The 22,717-nt window shown below is 40.4% G+C and overlaps 3 protein-coding genes across 5 annotated transcripts; 2 read left to right on the top strand and 1 right to left on the bottom strand.

The window, feature by feature from the left end:
• Window positions 1-501: 501 nt before the first annotated feature.
• On the top strand, window positions 502-4,224 carry LOC306833905 (uncharacterized protein). Of its 2 annotated transcripts, none has more exons than XM_079359528.1 (4): window positions 502-705; window positions 2,957-3,010; window positions 3,260-3,307; window positions 3,418-4,224. In XM_079359528.1, exons 2-4 carry the CDS (start codon window positions 2,968-2,970, stop codon window positions 3,585-3,587), a joined length of 261 nt encoding a protein of 86 aa, XP_079215654.1. In that variant the 5' UTR covers window positions 502-705; window positions 2,957-2,967; the 3' UTR covers window positions 3,588-4,224. The 2 variants fall into 2 exon arrangements, with proteins under 2 accessions (XP_079215654.1, XP_079215653.1); XM_079359527.1 differs by having other exon boundaries at window positions 511-705; window positions 3,415-4,224.
• Window positions 4,225-5,942: 1,718 nt separating this feature from the next.
• Window positions 5,943-11,843, bottom strand: dazap2 (DAZ associated protein 2). Its single transcript, XM_079359526.1, has 4 exons — window positions 11,689-11,843; window positions 9,879-9,997; window positions 9,539-9,787; window positions 5,943-8,715 (listed from the first exon to the last, which is right to left on the bottom strand). The coding sequence occupies exons 1-4, from the start codon at window positions 11,699-11,701 to the stop codon at window positions 8,587-8,589; spliced, it is 510 nt and encodes a 169-aa protein (XP_079215652.1). The 5' UTR covers window positions 11,702-11,843; the 3' UTR covers window positions 5,943-8,586.
• A 1,495-nt stretch (window positions 11,844-13,338) lies between these two features.
• On the top strand, window positions 13,339-22,285 carry pou6f1 (POU class 6 homeobox 1; the record flags this gene model as incomplete). 2 transcript variants are annotated; one of them, XM_079360014.1, is made up of 11 exons in its annotated part: window positions 13,339-13,714; window positions 14,840-14,932; window positions 16,244-16,427; window positions 16,571-16,707; window positions 17,465-17,690; window positions 18,426-18,685; window positions 18,808-18,936; window positions 19,485-19,829; window positions 19,948-20,083; window positions 20,168-20,333; window positions 20,699-22,285. In XM_079360014.1, 10 exons carry the CDS (start codon window positions 14,879-14,881, stop codon window positions 21,042-21,044), a joined length of 1,983 nt encoding a protein of 660 aa, XP_079216140.1. In that variant the 3' UTR covers window positions 21,045-22,285. The 2 variants fall into 2 exon arrangements, with proteins under 2 accessions (XP_079216140.1, XP_079216139.1); XM_079360013.1 differs by lacking the exons at window positions 13,339-13,714; window positions 14,840-14,932 and adding an exon at window positions 15,450-15,557.
• Window positions 22,286-22,717: the final 432 nt, after the last annotated feature.

Genomic DNA, 22,717 nt, shown 5'->3' on the forward strand with positions numbered 1-22,717 from the left:
TCAGCCCCTCCGGACTTTCTGCAGAAAAAATACTAAGGGTCGAGCAGGAAAAACTCTGGGTAAAATTCTAAAGTCTAAAATTCAGCTGTTGTGTTCACACATACAGGCCCCTCTGGATAATCTCCAGATTTGTTCAGGAAATTTCTGTATGTGTGAAAAGGGTTGAGGTGATTTATTTTGGCTTTAGGTGCTATAGCCTCAAGTGGATACTTGAGGAAGTACTTTTTTTTTTTTTTTTGCTTCTCTACTGTCATTCATTTTTCTATGCCAGAGGTTGCTGCTTGCTCAGAACAGAGAAATCTGCTGACTTCTTTACAAATCTGCCAGAATTTTTTTTTTTAATCAACAAAATAGGAAAACCAGCGATTCCCCTTACATTTCTACCACGGTCAACATTTTTAACCAAGTAGTGATACATCACACGGAAACAAAGATCTTTGACGTGCATAGACAGAAAAAGGAGGGGGGGGGGGGGGAGGAAAGGGAGGGGCGGAAATCGAGAGCGTGTGTGCTACATGACTCACGAGTGCTGTGAAAAAGTATATCTGCTTACTGTATTTCACAGACGCAGATTTTTTAGTCACGTTTAACATACTCTCACACGGATTACCTTTCAGACTGAAGCAAGCAGCGTGCGCTAGTTTCCTCCACCTTACAAAGTCAGAGGAAAAGTTTAGGTGAGCCCGGGACCTTTATGAGACTCAGGTAAGCTCACGCGAGCAGCTGTGATCAACAATATCTTTAATTGAGAAGTGATTGAAGCTCACGCGGGCTGCTTTTTTAAGTGGCCAATTTGCTGATTTGTTAAAAAATGTCCTTTGGGTGACATTGAGTTGGGCTGGGCTCTCTGAATATTTGCCTTAAAAGGTTGGACTGTTAGGACAAAGAAACTCCACCGGGTAATAAAGTAACAATGGTGGAGAAGGTAAATGTGAGTCATTAAATCATGTCACACTGGAAGGCCTGTCTGTTTGGAAACTTAAATGCGGATATGTCAGTGTCCCTTAGAGATGAGGTTGTTTTATTTGTGTTTTTTTCCAACAGGAAACAACAAGAAGGAGGTTAACCAACAAAAAAACATGAATAGTTAGTGTACCTTAATTTGTTTTTGATGAATGCTTATTTGACAAGATTTATCTGCATATTTTTGACTTTTTGATGAGTCTTTTGTAATTTACTTTTCAAACGATAAAATTAATCTTCAAATTCAAAATTCTGTATAAGCCTTAATTCACTGGTTCAATGGGCACTGGCTTTATTAGAAACTCCCTGAAATTCTGAATCCTGCACCTTTAAATATGACAGTTTCCTGTGGGTTCGTCTAGTTTCTTTTGTGGGTGTTGTCATGTTTGTTCAGCATGTTGTGTCCAAACTGCACCGTGTACAATCATCTGATCTCTGTCTGAAATGTTTAAAGTGGAGCCTCACAGCTCAGGAGATTGTAGTCTTTGTGTGGAGTTATTTAATCGTTTTTTTGTGTAAAGTTATTAAAGACAAACAGGCAGGCATCCTGTGTGCCCGTGAACGGTCAAATCTGGGCACAATTTAACTAAAGCATCCGTGTTCAGTCTGGATCAATTTGTCCTTGCTGTATCTTTGAATCTCAGAGGAATCTTTGTCTGAAACAAACAAACAGGAAGGACCAACATGAGACGACAACTAAAGAAATGAAAACGTGTCAAACATGAGGAGAGTTCAGCACTCATCTTTAAGAGATGTAACAGATGTATAATTGAAGAGTCAATGAGAAGAATGTAATCGGCATCAGTTGTACGTCTGTACGAATACATCATGTTTGTTACTTCTCTTATTGAACTGGTGATCCGTGTTCTTTGACGTTGTGTAAATCCTGGCCCTCGAGTATATTTATTAAAGGACTGGATGCGTTTTACCTTTTCGAACAACAGAAGAAAAAAAAAATCACACTCTTGTTCGACCCTTTTAGACCAACATACTCTGGAACTAAATAGTTGAGGGGCTCTTTTTTTAAAAAAGGGTTTTACCCGGGTCAATGTGGTCAAAAACGCACGTAGTTCTGAGGGATAGTTCTTCCTGTTGTTGACGGCTCTGTTCTTATCATCTAATTCTCTAATGTTGACTCAACAGGCTGTTTCCTCTCTTCTCTCTCTGTGCCACTCTTTTGTTCTCAGCCTTATATGTCGATCAAACACCTGATCGCTCAGTCAGGAACATAACGGACAGATCTATCCGTCATGACATTAAGCTGCTGACTTTGTTTATTGTGAAATTAGAAGGACACCATTTCTACTCTATGAAGTTTTACACTCGTGTAAACGTGACAGCTTCACAAATATTCCGACTCGGGGATTATATATGTTTACAAAATATATTAGATATGTTTTGAAGAGTTCACCGTTTGGATTTAAGGAAACCATTTATTTCTTTGTTCAAGCAAATCTGATGTTCTCCTGATAGAAACGGCTTCTTATCAAGTGTGAGATGACGCTGAACTCAACATCTAAAGGACTTGAAACTGCCTTCAGCCTATAAGGTCAAACCCACAGACGTCTTGTACAAAGAAACAAACCGTCAAAAGCACTTATAGGTTTACATGGCCAAGAAAAGCTGGAAAGGGTGGAATTTGTTCACCTTTAAACCAGAGAATGTTTGGCATTCTACCTTCATTATGACTCCATTTAGTTGCTCTTTGTTTGGGACAGTTTTTTAAAGTGTGGCTACATGTTCTGATGCAGTGCTTTTCATGGTTGGGGATTCCTACTTTTGAGTGAAGTGAACGATGGCAGTGCTTCCTCGTTGTGTTGTTACATCAGAGGATTCAGGATTGAATAAAAGAGAAGGCGTGTTTGTTTCTCTGCAGGCTCTTAATAATCAGATTACTGTGTCACAACAGTTTTTATTCAGTCTGCGGTGAGACAAATCACTTCCCACAGCATTAGCAGTCTGTGATAGAGCTGACGCGTTTTCTTTCTTCCAGCATCAGACACCATGTTTCCAACAAGCCCGTCCCAAACCACGAATGTGACAGAAGGTGAGTCTTTTCTTTTTCTATTTTTTCTTTTTTTTAAAAGATATTTTCTGAAGGTTTCAGTTTTGCAAACTGTTGCAGTACACCCCTGATATACATTTTTGCACCCTTACAAAAAAACCCATAACACCTACGTACGCTATCTTTCACTACTGTTGCTTAATCTCAGAAGCACCCTAAGTCGTTTTGTTCTAAAACAGGGTCCGAGTGTTGTGCAAACTAATCTTACTTGTTTAAACTTTTGCCCCTCAGTGATGACAACAGCAGCTCCAGCAGCTCCAGACTCTGCAGTTATCGCAGGTAGCTCTTTGCACCTTATCCTGTAAAAATAAATCATGCACCCATGTGAAGGGAAAAATCTCTCCAAATGCCTTTAAATAATTCTGTATTTTCCGTGTTTCCCCCAGTAGTTATAGTCCTCATCCTGCTGACTGTAGCAGCTCTGGCCTTCCTGCTCTACCGGTATCTCTGCCACAACAAAGGAGACTACAGGACGACGGGGGAGCTGGCTCCAGGAGAGGACCTCGACGAGGATCACAGCAACCAGGCCGTGAGCGAAAAGAAGGAATATTTCATATAAACCCGGTGAAGATCTCCAAAAGCCGAAGTCTGTGGAGGACTGAGAAGAAGCACAAGAGTTTGGCTCTTTTCCCCGTATGCGTGTTTGTTTTCATGAAGGCTGAAAACCTTGTCGAAGAGTTTTGTTCTGACAGACGCCGAGGCGCACAAGAAGCTATACCAAAGATTGTTCTAGATGGAGGGAATATGTGATGGATGAGGAACAGGTGTGTTCATAGTGGAGCGAGGCGGGAAACAGTGGGGGGTTTTTAAATGTCACTGTGACACGATCAGAAACCATCAAAAAAAAAAGAAGACTAGCTCATTTGCTACATTATTTATCAGTCCTAGTTTGTTTTTTCTTTTACATTTTACTGTATTTGACTCCAAACACATCGGTAAAAGTGTGTTTTGGGGAAATGGTCACTTTTTTATTGATATGCTTTAAAATGAAAGTTTTTCTATGCAGTTCTTTTTATAAGCTTTTCAAAATAAGTAATTATTTTTCAACAGAGGAGGGCTAAAGAAGATTTGATATTACGTTTTGCTGTTACTGGTTTTGTATTCCTCCTCTGCAGACACTGTTACTAATGACTTCCCTGTTTGAGAGCAATAAGGAAGGCAATAAACTTGTTTATGAACCAGTGTCCTGAAATAAAGTGTCTGTCTTTAATGTTGCTTTATGCAAGTAGTAATGGAGATAAGTCTGTGAGTTTCAAATCAGTGCTGTTCTGTTTCACCCCAAAAACAATCAAAGGTTTCCACTCCTCAGACGTGTGATCGCTGCTCTGTCATGTTCGATCATGTTAATGACTTTCTAAACTACATGAAATCAATCCCATAGTAAAGTCAGAGTATACGACACAGTTGGGCTGCTCGGTGGTGCAGTGATTAGCGCTGTCGACGAGGTTCCTGGTTTTGAATCCTCGTCACACAGGGGCCTCTGTGTGTGGAGTTCTTTGGGTTCTCTCCGGGTACTCGGGTTTTAGACCAATTAGTGAATAAAATAGTCTGTAGGTGTGAAAGTGAGTATGGCTGCTTGTCTGAAGATGTCAGCGCTGACGAATTAGTCCTGACAGGGTGCACTCCATCTCTCACCCAGTGACAGCTGGGATCGGCTCCGTATCCTAAGCAGGAAGGAGCGCCATAGACAATGGTCGGCTGGATTCTTCACATTAGTCCGAGTACGTTGGTTACCCCTGTAGTTTCTAGAACAGAGTCCTGTTTCGAGTCCTACATGAAGCTGAACAGACACTCCTCCAAGAGTAGGCTGCAGTGTTTATTTCACTTAATACCATTTTTTAAATAGTTGCTTTTTTGATGGGAAGAATTATAAAAAGTCCTGAAGTCCTTCACAAACAGCTGACAGTGTGTCAGTTATCAGCAGCATTTATAAGCAGTTTGACTTCCCATTCACTTCTTAATACACGACTGTTGACTTAGTTTGAACCGTCTAATCTGTTTAAAGTTACTGTATCATTTATGATGGCTGGATAAGAAATACTCACATACATTCACTGTTAAAGAAAACACAATATTCAAGATGAAGACGGTAAAATAAAAAGTGCAGTTTTAAAGGAGCAGCTCAAATATTACATGAACTTATTGAATTACTTAAATCAGTAGCGAGAGCTTTATTAGCTGATAGAATATAATTCACTCTCTGACGGCCTCCGGCCAGCAGGGCGTGCTGTTGTGTTTGCCCTCTGTCTGTGTGTTTGTGTCCCTGCAGGTTGCTGGTGACCAGTCTTCCAGGTGATCCATGCTCGGCGGCACACCATGACCACATCTGTTGAAGTAGCACCATGTTGTTGTTTTGTGTTGTGATATCTGGTAATAAAGTCGAGACTGCGTCAGGCCTAAAGAGCCGGGTCGTGACATTGATTCATTGAACACCCTCCGATATTTCTTACAGATGCTAAACCAAAATGTTCCGACCCTGGGACGACACAAACTGAATTTTGAAAGCTTCATTAAGATGTGAGTGATTTCACCGGGGGTCTTTTAGGTTGAAATGCAGATGTATTAACACAATATTTAGACCAGCCTGTGTAATGTGGGTGATTTTTGACAAAAATACAGATCCACAAGTGACTCAATAACGTTTATATCAAAGTAGCTATTGGTTTTTATACAGTATACATATACTAAACTAGGGTGGGGGATGATTTCCGACAAAACGAAATCCTTTGTGATGTTGGTTTGATGGCCAAGCAGGTAGAAGCATCCTCTTAAACAATCCAGTAAAAAGTCAGCTACCTTTTTGTTGCAGGTTGGCCAGGAAAAGACAACATGAAAGCTTAAATCACAACATCACAATAACCAAAGAAATACAAGTCCTAAGTGTATGTGGTTACAAGTAAACAAACATGCAAAGTTTCAAATTTCCAAAATAACCTTTATTCTAAACTTACATTTTAAATTTTAAGTTTAGTATAAAAAAGTTAAGTGCACCTAAGTTCTTTTTTTCCAAAGTATTCCATCTTTGACACTCATCTGCTTTAGTAATCTTAAAAGATAGAACGTGTACCAAAGTCCGTCACATCACTTTAGTACATACATCTATTTTTTTGTGTTTTTTTTTACAAAATATTGTAAAGAGAATCCCTGAACTATAAACGTCCATTATCCTTCAACAAAGGGCGATCCATTTGCTGGCTGTGGTTGGCATAGCATCTACTGGTCAGCTGTAGTTTGTTGTTTTTTTTAAACAGTACTTCATATTGCTGGGACAAAGCCACCATTATGCTGCTTTACAATCAGAGCAGAGATGGAAAAAAAAAATTGTTTGAATCATATCTGAGAAGCTTTGATAGCTGAGGCCCTCTTCACCAGAGTTTGTAAATGAACCTCCCCTCCTTGAGCGCGAGTCATTCATGTTTTTGTGTTTGAGGTTAACCAACTGGAACAAGCGTGTTTCCACACAGCCGTTCTTTTTCAATAACACTGACATCGCTCAATGTGGGTCGGCTGCAACACCACTCGCTCTCAGGTGGCCACAGCTGTTAAAACTTGATATATGGTGTGTCGGATACCCAGTGAAACATCAACGCTACCAGACGCCAAAATGAAGAACATCGACAAATACGTCGCGGGTCTCTACTCGGACTCACCAAGGTTCAGAAAACATCTTGGAAGTTTTTGCAAGACAAGGTGTAGAATACGTTTGTTTTTTTGCCTTACAAATCAATTATTGGTCCGACATTAATATTTAACTCATTGCACACAATTTTCAGGCTTTGAAACATGGCTTGGCTTTCAAGTGGACTAGACTTGATGAATTTTCGGAATCTCAAAGTGTTCAAAAAAAAATAAAAAATCTCACAGCTTACTTTAAAGAGTCATGAAAACAAAGCAACAAAAAAATAAAGAAGTAGCCCGTTGTGTGCAACAGCTCACATTAGCTTTAGCAGTGCATCTCAGATAAAAGAAAAAAAAGAAAAAAAAGAAAAAAGGATTGAATCAAATGTGTACAAAGCAAAAGGTGCAAAAGTATACAACTACTTCAAAGAACCCACATCTAGTGAAAACAACACTTAACTAACAATCACAGTCTGAAGGTTTCTCACCAACACGCTCAGGACTGCGTATTCGATATGTTTGCTTTTCCATTGTAACATTTTTTTTATTTTATGTTACAACCAAACTCAAGTGCATCAGAGACCAAATCTTTGGTACAACCAGCTCATTGGTTATACGAAGCCTAACTACTAAAGATCACTTCAACGCGGAACAGGAATGACGTTATGAAAGGAAAAAAAAAAAAAAAAAGATATTTCAGAAAGTATCGTCAAGCTCTGAAGATGTTGACTTCATACTAATGCTATCACAAAGACGACCATTTATTTCTCTACAGCGAATAAATACTTTGAAAGTGGGTTAAATGAAAAGAATCTGTGTGAAACAAAAAGAAGGTAGTTCATGAAACGTGTACAATAAAACATTTAGTGTATAAACTCTGGGTATCCGACTGTGAAAGAAAAACAGTAAAACAAAATAAAAGCTCAAATGTTACACCAACCACCCCTTCCCGTTCATCGTACTTTTTGGATTTACTTTTAAATTCTTTCCTTTAAGTTTACTGAAGTTAATTTGCTTTAAATTAGGGCTACCCCCAGTGCTCTTTGGCACTTGACTATGTTCATCTACAAGTTGCCCAACAAGGTACAGTAAACCACTTTAAATATTGCATGAAATCTTTTCTTTAATTGTTAGTTCAAACTGATTTGATTTACAAGTGATTTTAATGTAATGATCTGTCAGATAAGTAACGTCACCGTGCAAGAATACTTCCAGTGGTCTTTTGGATTCTGTGCAAAGGACAAGACAGTTCTAGCTAAACGCATCCAGGATGCTTCTTCTTTTCTTTTTTTGTTGGATAGTTGAGATTTCCATTCTCATACTTGTATTTACACAGAACTATTACACATCTATTAATTTTAACTACACTAAAAGTTTCCAAAAAAAAGACAAGTGAAGATTTTTTTTTTCTGCGCTTTAACTGCAACTTTGTAACTGCATTTCACTTACACTATAAAGCAGCTAAACTACAGAATGCAGGTCGGATATTTCAACATTTCATTTACGTAGCTTTACAGGAATACAAGGACATCTTAATGTCATTTGGGATACATCTGATAAAAGGAGACTTGGTCTCTGGAGAAAAAGAAAATCTGATGCCTGGAAGAGGTTTAATTTGGATTGACCAAAGACTTTAGACCCAATGAAAAGTTTTGGAACGAATTCTACAACATTTAAAAAAATTTCACGTGTCCTCTCCCGGCCGTTTCATTCATCATTTGATCTCTAGGTAGGAAGTGGAGTACTGTACCTTTCACAAGGGCGCTAAAATATTACATTCCGTTAGGTGAAATCAGTATTGTGGCATGGCCAAGCAGCCTGAAGAGGGAGGCGTATGGGGGGGGGGGAGGGGGCGGGGGGGGAGGGGAGGGGGAGGAAATGGGGAATAGTTTGGGACAGGGACACGGTTGAGGCATGAGAGAGGAGTCGAAGACTTGCTGTTACCAGATTGTATAACCTCCAGTGGATCCACCCAGAAAGTAGTTGTTCTTGCGCTGTGTCATTAGAACATTGGCATTCTGCATGGCAGCCAGCTGAGCTGCATTAGGGGGGTGTCCAGGAGGTGGGGGCTAAAGAATGGGAGAGAGAAAAAACAAACAAAAACAACACACACACTGATCACCTTTGAATTGGACATAATGACAACAAAGAGCTGACAGGGATCAAGTTGCGTTAAAGTAATTCAACAACAACAAGCAGAGAGCTCCTGTGTTAATGTGTTTATCAAAAGACAAGAAGCTCGTCTTGTCACAGATATGATGTTGTAAGAATGAATGTAAGATAATTCAAAAATAAAGTTAAACCCGCAACAGCGAGCTAGCTTGGAGAAGCTGAACGTCATGAGGGAGGGACATAACAGTGAAAGGAAGGTTGGTAAAAGCCTTCAGTGCACCACGAGTCTTCAAGAAGTGTCGTTTACGAAATGACAAAAACGAAGTGTCATTTTGCATTTATAACTCATCAGAGCAGTTTATCTGTGGCTAGCTGGATCTTAAACTACGCCTCTACTACATTACGTTTATGAAATTCTACATAAAGATGTGCTAAATAAGAGAGGGTGTGTAAAGGTTGTGTTGGAGATCACTTTAGTCCTAAACAGAATGATGCAAGACCAAAAACTTGGATTTGTGGTTGAGTAGTAGACAAGGGGCGAAATCTAATCAGGGTTTACCGTATCCAACTCTTTTTTTTAAGCATGCACTGTTCCCTCTGTGCTTCCCAGGAGAATGTTGCTATGGAGCTTGTTGTATACATTTATTTGTCATTATCTCATTTTTAGTTCATTTAAATGACTTTTATTGACCTGTTTGAAATAAAGATAAGAAACAATCACTGAAACACAAATGACTTTAAAGTTCTTTTTGGCAGGGGAACAAGTAGGTGAATACTCACTGGGATGGAAACACTGGTGCCTGCTGTGAAGCGAGCACCAGCATCAAAGCCGCCCTCCATCATCACTGTTGAACCAGGCGGGTACATGGCTCCCATGGTATAGTAAGCCATGGGGACATTCTGGCCCACGTGCCCAACAGGCATATGTGGCTGCATGGGCATGAACATCTGAGCACCAGGGTAGTGAGAGGACATCTGAGGCAACTGACCAGGCACCTGAGGTGGAAGCACATATCTGGGCTGGTATATCTGCAGACACAGAGGAGAAGAGACATGTTTTAAAAAAGGTCGAGAACAGTGAGGATCACTTGTGTTATTGGAAGAAAAATGACACATTTACCTCAGAATATGCAGGTGGTGTGTCTGTGTAAGGAGGTGCCTGAGGAGACATTTGCATAGCAGGAGGGTATACAGGCGCAGTGCTCTGCTGAGGGTACACAGCCTGCTGTGGATATGAACCTGTAAAACAACATTTCACCTTTTTTAGTCGGATCATTAACTGACGCAGAAAGCTCTGACTGAGTGAATGACTGTTTAAGTGTCATCAGATTACAACGAGACTGTAAGAGGTCAAACATTTCACAGAGACAACAACAAAGTGTGACAAAGTACAGAACAAAGATAACATGTTTAAAACAGAGCTTTCAAGCCATAAGAAATTATTTAAAGAGGCCATAATATATTATCCACCTTTTTTAAACAGGCCCATATGGTCTAAATGAAACAGCCGTGCTGTGGTCAAAATATAACTTGACGCATCAGAGGAGGTTTGTGACCCTGTATAACCCAGCTCTCTCAGAACGCTCCGTTTTGGTGCGTGTGTCTCTTTAAATGCAATGAGTTTTCCCGGTAGACTTCACTCTTCTTTAGCTTAATTAGAATAAAAGTAGCAAACCTGTGCAAACGTTTTGCTCTAGGCTGGGGGTGGAGTCCATGGCTGGAGAAAACAGGGGAAGTACGTTTTTTTGTTTAAACCACAATCCCTCTTGTGATGTCACAAGTTGAGCAAATTTATAAACAGAGCATTTGTCTCTGTCCACAAACAAAAGGACTGGATGGATTTATTTGTTTCTTTTTGTGGGTCTGTAGACATTCAGGTTACCCCAAATATATGTTCAAAAAGAGTCAAAGTGGATTTTTTTTTTTTACAATATGTCCCCTTTTAATAATCAAATACATTGGACAAATGTAGCGTATACACCTTTGCCTCTGGGGGTAAAAGGTGGATTATATTGTCCCAGACACCTTGATAGAGAGGGCCTTTAAGTTACACTTATGTTATCCATTAAGATAAGACCATAAACATGTCCCATTAACCCCGTTCTGACATTATGAAACTGTACAACAAACTTTAAACTGGACTTTCAAGTACATAGAAATATATTTATACAAAATTTTTTTTTTTGGCAAAATGTCAGAAAAACACAAACATGGTGTAGCTGCTCCCTCCTGTGTGTGAACACTTTCTGTGGTTCTTTGTATTGATGTCGGACACTGTAAAGTCATGACCTCGGGCTAAAGAGGGACGTGGGTGTGTGTGTGAGATATAAACGTGTGAGCATTTATCACACAACTAGGAAAAAAGATATAAAGAGATATATAAGAGATAAAAATCAATATTTGCGCAATGTTGAAGAATGCATCAACATAAGATGTGAGAATTAAAAAAAAGAAAAAAAGAAAAAAAGGAACATATGGCAGAGTATATTTCATTTATATTATATATTCCTGCATTTATTTCAATCTCATGCAGAGGTCATCTTAAAATTTAACTATTACTAAAAAGACTGACACAGATTTAGATCCCGATGATCCGCAGACCAAAACAGTAAAAGCACGTTAGCTGTCTTTGCCTTTGAAGGCTAGCTAACAATAGATGTATATATGAAAGCTGGTCACTGATGGTCGGTGATATAAAGGTGACAGCAGATTTAAGCGTTCAAAATTAACAGCTGCAGTATTTATTATTAACATACATGCCAAAACTCAACGTATGTGCTATTTGGACAAAGTCCGCTTTATTGTCAGGTACGTAGCTAAAGTCCGGTGATATAGATGGCCACAACGACAGCCCTTAAATTTCTTCTTTTACCGTCAGCGTCGTGTAGCAGACAGCTGACTAATAACTAAAAAAGGTTGTGGAGAAATACCTTTGTTGTTCATTGTTCTGGACGATGTGGAGACAGGAGGATTTGAGAATAAACGGAGCTCTGCGTTTTTCTCGTCACGGCCTTGTAACTGGTTACGGCTTCACGATCATTCACTTCCTTGTTTTTCCAGCTTCTTGTTGTTGTGGAAGTGGTGACGTCAGTCGTTGTCTAAGTGTCGTTGGACGCACGCGTGCGCCCCCTACAGGGAGAAGCGGGGGCGAGGAGGAGAACTTAATAAAGACAAGATATTACTTTATTGATTCCTAATGGGGAAATTCGGCAATACAGAGATCAAAAAGTAAAAAAAAACTGAAAAGAATAGAAACATAAATACTATTTGAAAAATAGTAATAGAGGATATATACAGAAGACTATACATAATGGGGTGAACTCAACAGGACAACGAAGAAATGATGTGCAGTGAATGGCAGGTTAAAGTGACTAGAGATGATTTAAAGGGACATGTGTGTTCAGAGGCAGCGAGTTATGTAAACAGCTGTTTGACAGTTATAAAGTACATTATAATATAGAACAACAGACACAAAATGTAGTTATATACTGCAGTGCAATAGAATATAAATACAATAAATATAATATAGTAACAATGGTATGATAGCAGTATATCAGTATTATATTCTACAGTTCAATCGAGTATAGAGAATAGATACAAGTATAAATAGGTTTAAATACAATATAATAATAAAGAATAAAGGTGAACAGTCGACCTCTTTAAGTGTTTTATCTAGCATGTCTCATGGTTCCTCCTCTTTGCTCGAATTGAGTGATTTATTTATTATAGGCCTGTAATAGGATTAATAAATTAATTTATAAAATAATACAAAAGATTTCTTAACATACTCTTCAATTTACACATTTACACACAAACAAAATTAAGTCTTTGCAATCTTTTCTTTCATTAAATAATTGGAGAAATGTTTACTTGAAAAGATATCAACATTGCAAGAGCAATCTGGCACATCAAGTGACAGAACTAAACGTTTTTATTCTATCTTTGGATGGAAATCTGTTTAGGTATTATTATATCAAGTCAGAAATATTTGCATTCCCAACTTAACAAATAAAAAACTCAGCAGGCTTGACCCTCTCCGGCTTCCTCAGACTGTTAGAAGTCTCCCTGCTCGGACGCAGCTGAATCCAATGAGTGACTCGTTATCAGGCTTCTGCAGAGCTTTAAACCAATGACAACACATTGGTTTAAAGCAGGTGTGTTAGAGCAGGGAGACATCTTAAAGTCTGAGGAAGCCGGCCCTCGAGGACACCTGTGCTACTACAAATTTGAATGGTAAATTGTGAAGAGGTTTAGGCAGAGGGAGCTATTTTTTGGAGTTTACAACACAGCAAAAACAGGCCCATATAAAAAAAAAGCAAACAATGCTCTATTTCTGTATTCAAATCATCCTTTTTTTTTTTTTTTAACATACAAGCACTATACGTTTTGGACAATCCCTTGAGGCTACTTCCAAAATTCAAAAATGTATAGTGATAAACAGATTTATTGTTTCTCAGATGTTTTATTAAGTGAGCGAGTGCTGTTTCGGTCCACAGTTCCTGCTGCAGCCCAGCAGAGTGTCAGTGTGTTTTCTCTTTGCTCAGCCTCTCTGGGAGGTACGTCCCCTTTAAGAGAGCCATGGCACCTCTCAAGTCGAGGCAGACATTTTTCAATGCAAGATTTTTTTCTTGCATAAATTATGTTCATGACGTAGTGCCAAAGGCCAATTTTGTGGCAAATTTGTCCGACTTTACAGCTCAAACAGGATTTTGTGAGTCACGTCCAGGATTTTTGATTGCCTGAACTGTTGCAAGAAAAGGGCATCGTCATTAAATATTAAGAGAGAGGAGATCCTAACATTGCAACCCTCCTTATCAATGCAAATACCTCTTTTGTGTGCAGTCACAGCGCCTGTCTGGGAGCTGAGGTGAATTTTTAATTATGTGTGACCGAAACAAACTGTGACAAGGACCTTTAAAGAGCGAGGGATTACAGAAAATAAGCTGCATTTACGCGGTAAGTTGCATACAATAAACGGAGTCTATTCGTGCCTGTTCTTCGCGCAGAGCAGCGAAATGGCGAGGAGGAAATGAGTTTGGGTTAATATGCAATGTTCGTAATTAGCATAATTTATATATTTATGATAAAGAGAAGGAAATACATAATATTCGGTCTCTTGGCACGGGTCGAGATGATTTCTGTCGCCCGGAGTTGGTGGGTAGCGTTTGTCTCCAAAAGTGGCCGACGCGTCGAGACTTTTATTGGGCAGGATGGGGGGTGGGGAGCCCACCAACACCCGCTGAAGTTTTGACAGATCCTCATTTCTAACGGGGACATTGTAGCAGTAAATGTAGCAGCTCCGATCTTTTGCTCGATCTGTTGTGGATTCTGAACCACTCCACGTCCACGGTCAGCGCGTTTCACCACGTTTTTCTGCAGCCAAAGTGCAACACAGTATGGCCTGTTTATATAGGCCCCTCCAAGTAGTCTGGTCCTGCAATGACAGAAATAGCTATGAATAATAATTAAAAAAAACAAACAAACAGTCCTCTGCATGTGGGTCTGTCGTAAGCAGTATTATGCCCTTTAAGTGCAGATAGTGCAGGCTGACTGGGGTCAACAGCAAAACTTAACACGTTGTTATCTGAAATGTGTCCAAAATAAAAGAACGAGAGTCAGACACAAAATCAGTGAATTCAATCAGTGACACGGATGTAATAAAATTTTTACTGTGGTCAAGTGATGAAGCTGATAAAACGAGAAAAACAAAACAAATACCAACACGAATAAGAAAAAGTTCTATATCATTGTTCTGTTTCTGATAGAGAGTGATTAGGAGTGTGCAGGTGTGTCTGTATGTTGGAGTGTATCTGACAGACTCCAACATACTCTGTGTGTGTGTGTGTGTGTGTGTGTGTGTGTGTGTGTGTGTGTGTGTGTGAGTGTGTGTGTGAGTGTGATGTTCTGCTTTCATGAATCAAGGTTGGCTGCTGTAATCTCAGACTCTGACTTTTCTCTGAGCAGACACTTTCTCTCTGTCTTTTATGTGTTGAACTTTAAGGCACGTCCACATTAACTTTGCAGAGCGTGAACCTACTTGCTTGTTTTGAGTCTCTTTTTGGTAAATGTTTGTTTACTAAGAATGCCTGGAGAACGCTGACTGCGGTGGTGCGTCAAGCTATGAACTCCCAGGACCTCCCTGCCAAAGATGCCCCACTTACTGTCAACGAGCAGGTAACACTCACCTGTCTGTCAAAACAAAGCCGACGTCTTCCTCTCCCCTCTAAAACCACACTGGGCTCAACTAAACCCTACAATACCTTCTGATGTCTTCCAGCCTGTTTGCTTCTGTCACTCTCCGCTTGCGAACATGCCATATCATCATGGATTAATTAGCCTCCACCTGGATGTTTTTGTGAGATCAGGAGCCACTCTTTGTTGTTCGATAACCATACAGTAATACCTGCTGCATGTGAAGTTTACCGACTTTTAAACTCTTTGCTTAACAATGAATTGTGTTGTTCTCTCTCTCCAGTAACACTATGTGTAGACATGCAGTAGTCGGCAAACAAAAGCAATGCTCTTGATGGATGTATAGAAAGGAGCATTAGAAAAGCATTGCTTAAGCTGCGTGTTGGCTGATGCTCTTATCATTGTTTGTTTGGGTTGAGTCATGCTTTTTTTTTTTTTTTTTTTTTTTTTTCCACATTTCATTTGTGTCTCTTTCTTTTTGGGGTCATTGTGTCCTAACATGTGCTTGGCTTCTCTGTTCTCCTTAGCTATTCACTGTCTGACTGCAGAAGTCTTTTTACAGCCATTTAAATCCTGCACTTTGAAATTCCCTGCCAAAGACAACCAGGTATGCATCCTCCTCTCTCTTCCTGCATTGTCTCCTGAGCCCCACCGATATCGTTTCCTTTTGACTGATGCCAATGAGAGAACAGATTCACTGATCACTGTTGTAGTAGTACCTTTCCTGAGAAGTATTTGCAACAACTTTGCATACATATTTGTACACAGACGGCTGCTTTGTTAAACACGTATCAGTAACCAGTAGGCGTTTTTTAAAGTCAATTCATTCTGGTGCTGACCCCTTGTTTCTCAGCTGTGATGCTCAGATACTGTATATGAGCCAACCCTACATTTCTTATCTATTTCTGGTCGATCATAAAATGTTGTATTTTAGGAAATATTCAGGACACTACTGGTGTATCTGTATTTGAGCAAACATATCGGTTGGGCTCTAGTTGTCTCTCTGCACCTCGTCCTCCTTCCCAGGTTGTCTCCCTGCCTCTCCTGTCGGTCTTCATTATGCACACCATGAATCATCAATTAGGCTGAAATGAGATGTACTACATGCATTAAAAAGGAGTTAATAAAGTCATAACATAAGTTGTAAGTTAGTTATTGGCTGGACTGGTGCTAGAGTCAATAAGACTTCAAATGATTTATTTACATAGACTGAGCCGTCAATGAAAGTAGATGAGAGCAGGCAGCACGCTTTGCACTTCAATCACCAGAGCTTTACTGTTATTTACCGTACAGGTCATTGTGATGTCCGGCCATGAGACTATTCGTGTGCTAGAGGTTGAAGTTGATGTGTCTCAGCCACCATTACTACCTGATGGAAAGAGTGAAAGCAAAGCTGAGGAGGGAGTGGCTCAACATGCAGAGCAGCCTGAAGTCGGCAGCAACAGCTCTGCTGTGCCCCAGAGCGCTGTGGGAGGAGGTAAATCATTCAAGACAAATGACAGATAGTAGAGGAGCTATTCTTCATTCGCACATGACACCTGAGTAATGAAATGTTAATAGCAGCTGTTAAAAAAACACTTAAAATGTCAGTAAGAACTAACCCTGGATGTGCTCCTGCAGTGCTGGGTGAGCATCAGGCAGTGGCTGTCGACGCTCCTTCCTCCGCTGTCCAAACGCAGACTTCCGTTGTCCCCGTCAGTGTTTCCACGGCGCAGCCACATGCCACCGTGCCCATCACTGTCCAAGGATGTCCACAAGTACGACAGGATGCACTCACTGAGCACACAGCACATATTCACATTTGAATCTGTCCAGAAAGAAAGCAGTAATACATGTATGGGCCGTCTCATTTTTGTTCCCTAACCATGGACAGAAATCAACAAAAGCTTGAGGTGCATTGGCCTTAATGAGGGAGCAGATTTTATCATTTTGACATTTTCTGAAAAATTGGAGGGCCTTGTTTTCTTTTCATCCTGCTCACATATACACATTTCTTTTACAATATGAATCAATTAGATGGATTAATGTTACTTTTGTCACCAACAAGCTCCAGTGTGTGAGGCGATTGTCTCTAATGCTCTGTGAATGTGAAGAATGGCACCGATTTGACATCCGAATACGGAGTCTGAGGCTGTACATATTGTAAGCACATACATCATCTCACTTCATTTGTTTCCTTTCATTCAGTCTAAGCAGGCCTACTTAGTGGAGGCATCATTTATTTTCACTTAAGCCAATACAAAGAACAAAGACATGTGAAGGAGGAAGAAACTGCAGAATATACCACTGCAACAACAACAATATAAAAACAGTCCTCTTGGTAAAGACATGTAAAAGTGTAGAGTATTAATACTATAAATTATACTATTGAGTTCAGTGACGTTGCCCATGTAAAACCAGCAGAATACCAGTCAAATAAACACATTTGAAGTAAATATCATCGAGGAAACTTGACTCTGCTCATGCCAGTCTTAAATGGCACATGCAGTCATATCTTTGGTTTTACCTCTTCAGGTGCTCACCCAGGAGAGTCTGGCCTCTCTGATGACTGGCATGATGGCTCAGACTGGATCTCTGGGGCAGCCCCTGCTCATCCCCTTCAGCATGGCGGGCTCCATCAGTGGCCAGGGTGGTCTTGCCGTTCTCACCTTGCCAACCACTAACGTAGCCACTCTGCCTGGACTCACTGCAGCTAACCCAGCTGGAAACCTCCTCAAACTGCCCTTCGCTGGCCTCCAAGGTGAAACACGAACCTTTCTTCTCTGTAGAACAGATTAGTTCATTTGACTAGAGTGAGTGCTCTGATCTGTGTTCATGCACGACACGCTTCCTTGACCTTGGCTGGCTTGGGGGGTGTGCATGTTACAGGTCATGAACAAACACAGGTGGACAAGGTGGACAGCCTTCCGGTATCCATAAATCCTGCAGTGTTGTGTCTGTATCTGACTAAATAAAGTCAGACTAAGTCACAAAGTCAAGTTTACACTCTGTAAAGCCATGCTTGTGCTGCGTTATTGAGAGGAAACCGTGTTCAGGCCCGGTTAGTCCTGGAACAGTTTGAGTGTGAGTGCAGGCCAGCAGGGAAATGAGGGGGGGGGGCGGGGGGGGGGGCGGCAATCATGTGCTGTATGGGAAAACAAGGCCATTCGATTAAAGTCGTACACTTTGAGACAGTAACTCACATCCTCAGGTTTCATTGTTTACACTTTGATGCTCGTCATCAACAACCTATATTTTAATATGTGGAATACTTTTGTTTCTGTCAACATGCTATATTGCTAAACAAATAAGGTGACCATGGTTAATTATATACCACACTAACATTGGCATTATGCATGTCAGCATGATGACATAAGCATTTTTGCTCAAATCCCCACTATAGCAGGGACGATTCATGTTTTAATGTATTTATTCTGTTTTCTCTTGATCAATCACACCATATGAACTATTTGCCCACCGTTTATTCTTTACACAGCTGCAACAGTCCTGAACTCTGTCCAGCCCCAGCTGCACACAAACACACAGACAATGTTCCAGCACCAAGCAGCATCCATTCAGCCGTTTCAGGCCGCCGTGCAGCAGGTGACGTCTCAGCCAACACAGGTGACCGCTGCACAGGTCACTGCTGCTCAGGTAGCAGCTGCCCAGCAGACCTCAGCCTCCACTGCTGTTTCTCAGTCCAACATATCAGTCGCAGCACTCCAGACTGCAGGACTCTCCATCAACCCCGCCATTGTAAGAATCCTGCCTCAGAGATTTATGCTTTTTCATATATCGGGACTGTGTGTGTAGTTTTGTCTTTGTGTGTGCTTCTCTCTCTTTTTTTTTTTTTTTACCTGCTGTGTTTTTCTTCTCAGATCAACGCTGCTTCCCTCGGAGCTCAGCCCCAGTTCCTCAGCTCCCTCACCTCCACTCCCATCCTGACCAGTGCCATGTCCAACATGGCCGGCATCACCAGCCAGATCATCACGAATGCACAAGGACAGGTAGGACAAATACCTCTGCTGACTTTATAAGATAGCATTATGTTACATTGCATTGTACTATATTGTCCCACACTTTGTTTTTGAGTTATAATTTTACAATGTAAACATGAGATTTATGGAGGAAAAATAATAACACAGGGCCTGTTTTTAGTAGTGTGTCATTTCCCAATAGAAGTCATGTGTATTGCAATGAATATAAAGCCAGTTTAACAAATTAATGAGAAATGTTTAGAAGTAGAATCACTTTTACCCAAAGCACAATCAGTGTTATTGTTGTGTTTCTGTTCTGGGAATAAAAGCCCCAGCCTCCAGTTAGCATCACTCAGCAGTGCTGTTTGAATTCAGTGGAGCGTGTGAACAACTGATATATCCTCTCAAATAGTTTCATTACTCAATCTTATGATTATTGCAGCTCATTAGAGTTAGTCTGCAAATGAAAGCACTTCTGAACGTCTTACTGGGAAACAGAAACACTATAAGAAAGACTGGTAACTGAATGTTCTGTAAGTGTCTAATCCATTTCATTCAACTTCAAACAACACTTCCAGATCATAGGAACCCTCCCTCTGCTCGTCAACCCAACATCTCTAGCTGGAGGGGCTGCAACATCCACCCTGCCCCTCCATGGACTCCAGGGACTCCAGGGTCTCCAGGGTCTCCAGGGACTTCAGGGTCTCCAGGGTCTCCAGGGTCTCCAGGGACTTCAGGGACTTCAGGGACTTCAGGGCCTTCAGGGTCTCCAGGTCCAGACTCTCACCCCACAGCTGCTTCTCAACACCCAGGGCCAGATCATCGCCACAGTGGGGAACGGACCTGCAGCAGTGGTAACTTCTGCTGCCGTTCTGCCCAAAGCTGCTGCTGCTCCTCCTGCACTGTCGAAGATGAGCACACAGGTAGTTTATATAAGCAGAAAGATAAATATTTTCTTTACATTGCTATTAATTATTAAATGGTTGTACCCATTTGTATCATTGCAGTTACATCTGAGAATGTTTCTTTGTTTGTTCCCAGATGTCTGCGACAACTGTCACTCAGTCACCGGTTGTTATCGCTCCTCAGCCGTCTGTACTGAAGACGTCCACCACGCTCTCCTCCGCAGTGCCCATCACCTGTGGAGACCTAGCAAAAGTGGGACAGCTTGTCAGCAGTATGTACACCTGCATCTTCCATCCAAACATAGATGCAGCTTTAAGTAGGTAGGTATTTTTAACCAGATCCTCTCCTTTCGTAGAACCCCAGCAAGTGAGCAGTGAGGAGGGCATTAATCTGGAGGAAATTCGAGAGTTTGCCAAGAATTTCAAGATCCGTCGGCTGTCCTTGGGGCTTACGCAGACACAAGTGGGGCAGGCTCTGACAGCAACTGAGGGTCCGGCCTACAGCCAGTCTGCCATCTGCAGGTGCTTCACTCCCGACTTCATGTTTCTATTCACAGTACATATTGCCTGACTTTTTGCTCACCGTGCTTACCTAACTGATTATTGGCTGCCACATCACATCTTATTAATTCATTGAATTAACAGACATGGGATATGTTTGAGGAAATCTGTAAGTAGGAATTGTCTCAAAGTGGAGTTTAAAAATGAAAAGTAATGGAGATAGTTAAGTATATGAAAACCCTGAAACATTAGCAATAGGTTTGTTCAAACTTGAAAGGATGAGTACCTGAAGTACACGTACTTAAAGTCACAGTCTATAACAAACGGGTCGGACATTAATGTGCTCTCATTATTTGGTTCACACTAAACCGTCTTCTGTGCTGCAGGTTTGAAAAGCTGGATATCACTCCAAAGAGCGCTCAGAAGCTGAAGCCGGTGTTGGAAAAGTGGCTAGCTGAGGCGGAGCACTGGAACCAGAAAGGCCAGCAGAATCTGATGGAGTTTGTTGGCGGCGAACCATCCAAAAAACGAAAGCGGCGCACTAGTTTCACTCCGCAGGCAATAGAAGTCCTGAACTCGTACTTTGAGAAGAACGCGTTGCCAACAGGCCAAGAGATTACAGAAATTGCAAGAGAGCTGAACTATGACCGGGAGGTTGTGCGAGTTTGGTTCTGCAACCGGCGACAGACGCTGAAAAACACAAGCAAGATCAACGTCTTCCAGGTTCAGTAGGGATCGCATCCTGGAAGGTTTGGCCACTGATCATTACTGTTGTTTAGGGAGTTTGAACATTTATCACAACAGCACAAATTCAGAATGTGTTGTAAATAAAAGCCTAACCACAAAGATATTAACTTTATAAGAATATGAAGGTGAGTAAGAGATTTTAAGGATGCATATGTGTACAAAAGTTGTGTGTGGTGGGTACTGAGTCCAACTGCATGGTCCTCTAATCAAATACAGTGATAACATGTGATACCTAAAAACATTGGACTTTTATACGAGTGGTTTTCTAGGATATTTTGTCTCGACTAAGTGGCATTTCTTGGAGTTACATTGATCTTCGTCACAAAATTGGCGTTTTGGAACAATGGCTGACGTTATGCTGATGTTTGACTAATGTGCTTTTGCCAACATTGGTGTATTTGGCTCCTCATTTATTTTATATTCTTGTAGTTTTGTATTGCCAGAGCAGCTTTGCAAACACATTCAAGATTCTGTCAGGCATAATAATCTGTAGACTTAAAAAAAAAAAGCCTTTAACCTAAGAATTTGATCTTTTGACTGACTTTAACATATTTTGGGACAATCACTGATTATTATTTATCTTAATCACAGAGACGAGCTTGTTTGGTTTTGATGCTCTTCTTGTTCATGCTAATGTCTACAATGCCACAACTGTAAACTTATTTTTGAGTGTTTTTATAATGTTAGTTTTTATTTGTGAGATGCTGATCTTACAGATACATGTACTGTATGTTGGAATGACAGATATTAATGTGCTTATTATACTCTAAGAGTATTTTTAACGTGTTGGTTTTTTGAAGTGTTGTGACTGCTTCCTTAATGACCTGACAATGTTACTGGGTGGTAATACTTTTTCTAGCATCCTATAATCCCTACACTTTTTTTTTCTCCTTTACTCAGCATCAAATTCATTGACTGAATTTGTCAAAGAGATTAACTGTGCAGCCATTTGAAGGCCTCTGTGGTTGATGATTTCTATTGATTTGTTATGATTTTATATGTAAGGAGTTTCAATCTGAGTGAGTGCATGTGCAGTATAAAGGTCATTTCTGTAAGAAGAACAATATTACAACGGTTTACTTTATCTTTGCAAATGCTTCCAGTGGTTCTTTGCACTTTAGTGAGCAGAGGCAGAAAAGGGAAACAAGTCGTCCATGTTCGGTCGATGTTTTGAAAAAACATTTTTATGTGAATAATTGTTATAATAAAGGTTTTAATAACAAGCAGCTTTGCTTTGCAAATGGAAGCAGTGATCGCAAAAATGCAATACTTTTTGCAATCAACTTGAAAAGCAACTCCCACCTTTAATAACAAAGTCGCTTTTATGCAGAAGATGAGAAGTATATTACTACAAATAACATATTAAGTCTTGTTTACATTGATCACATTATTTGAGTCTGTCATTTAAAAGGGACATATTATGGTCCACTTAATACATGTCTTTTAATAACAGTAGATCTACATCGCAGTGGACATGCAGTAAACTTAATCTTAGAAGTAAGTCATTTTGCAAACACTTGCTTTAAGTTGTGGGATGACAATATATTGTATTTTTTAATACAGTAAGTAATGCATATGAAAAATAAGAGCTAAATTATGACAGCATGATAAGATACCCTTTGTCAGCAAAGCACATGATAAAGTCTGGTATTTGCCAC

This window comes from Symphodus melops (assembly GCF_947650265.1).
Source record: "Symphodus melops genome assembly, chromosome: 13".
Lineage (NCBI taxonomy): Eukaryota > Metazoa > Chordata > Actinopteri > Labriformes > Labridae > Symphodus > Symphodus melops.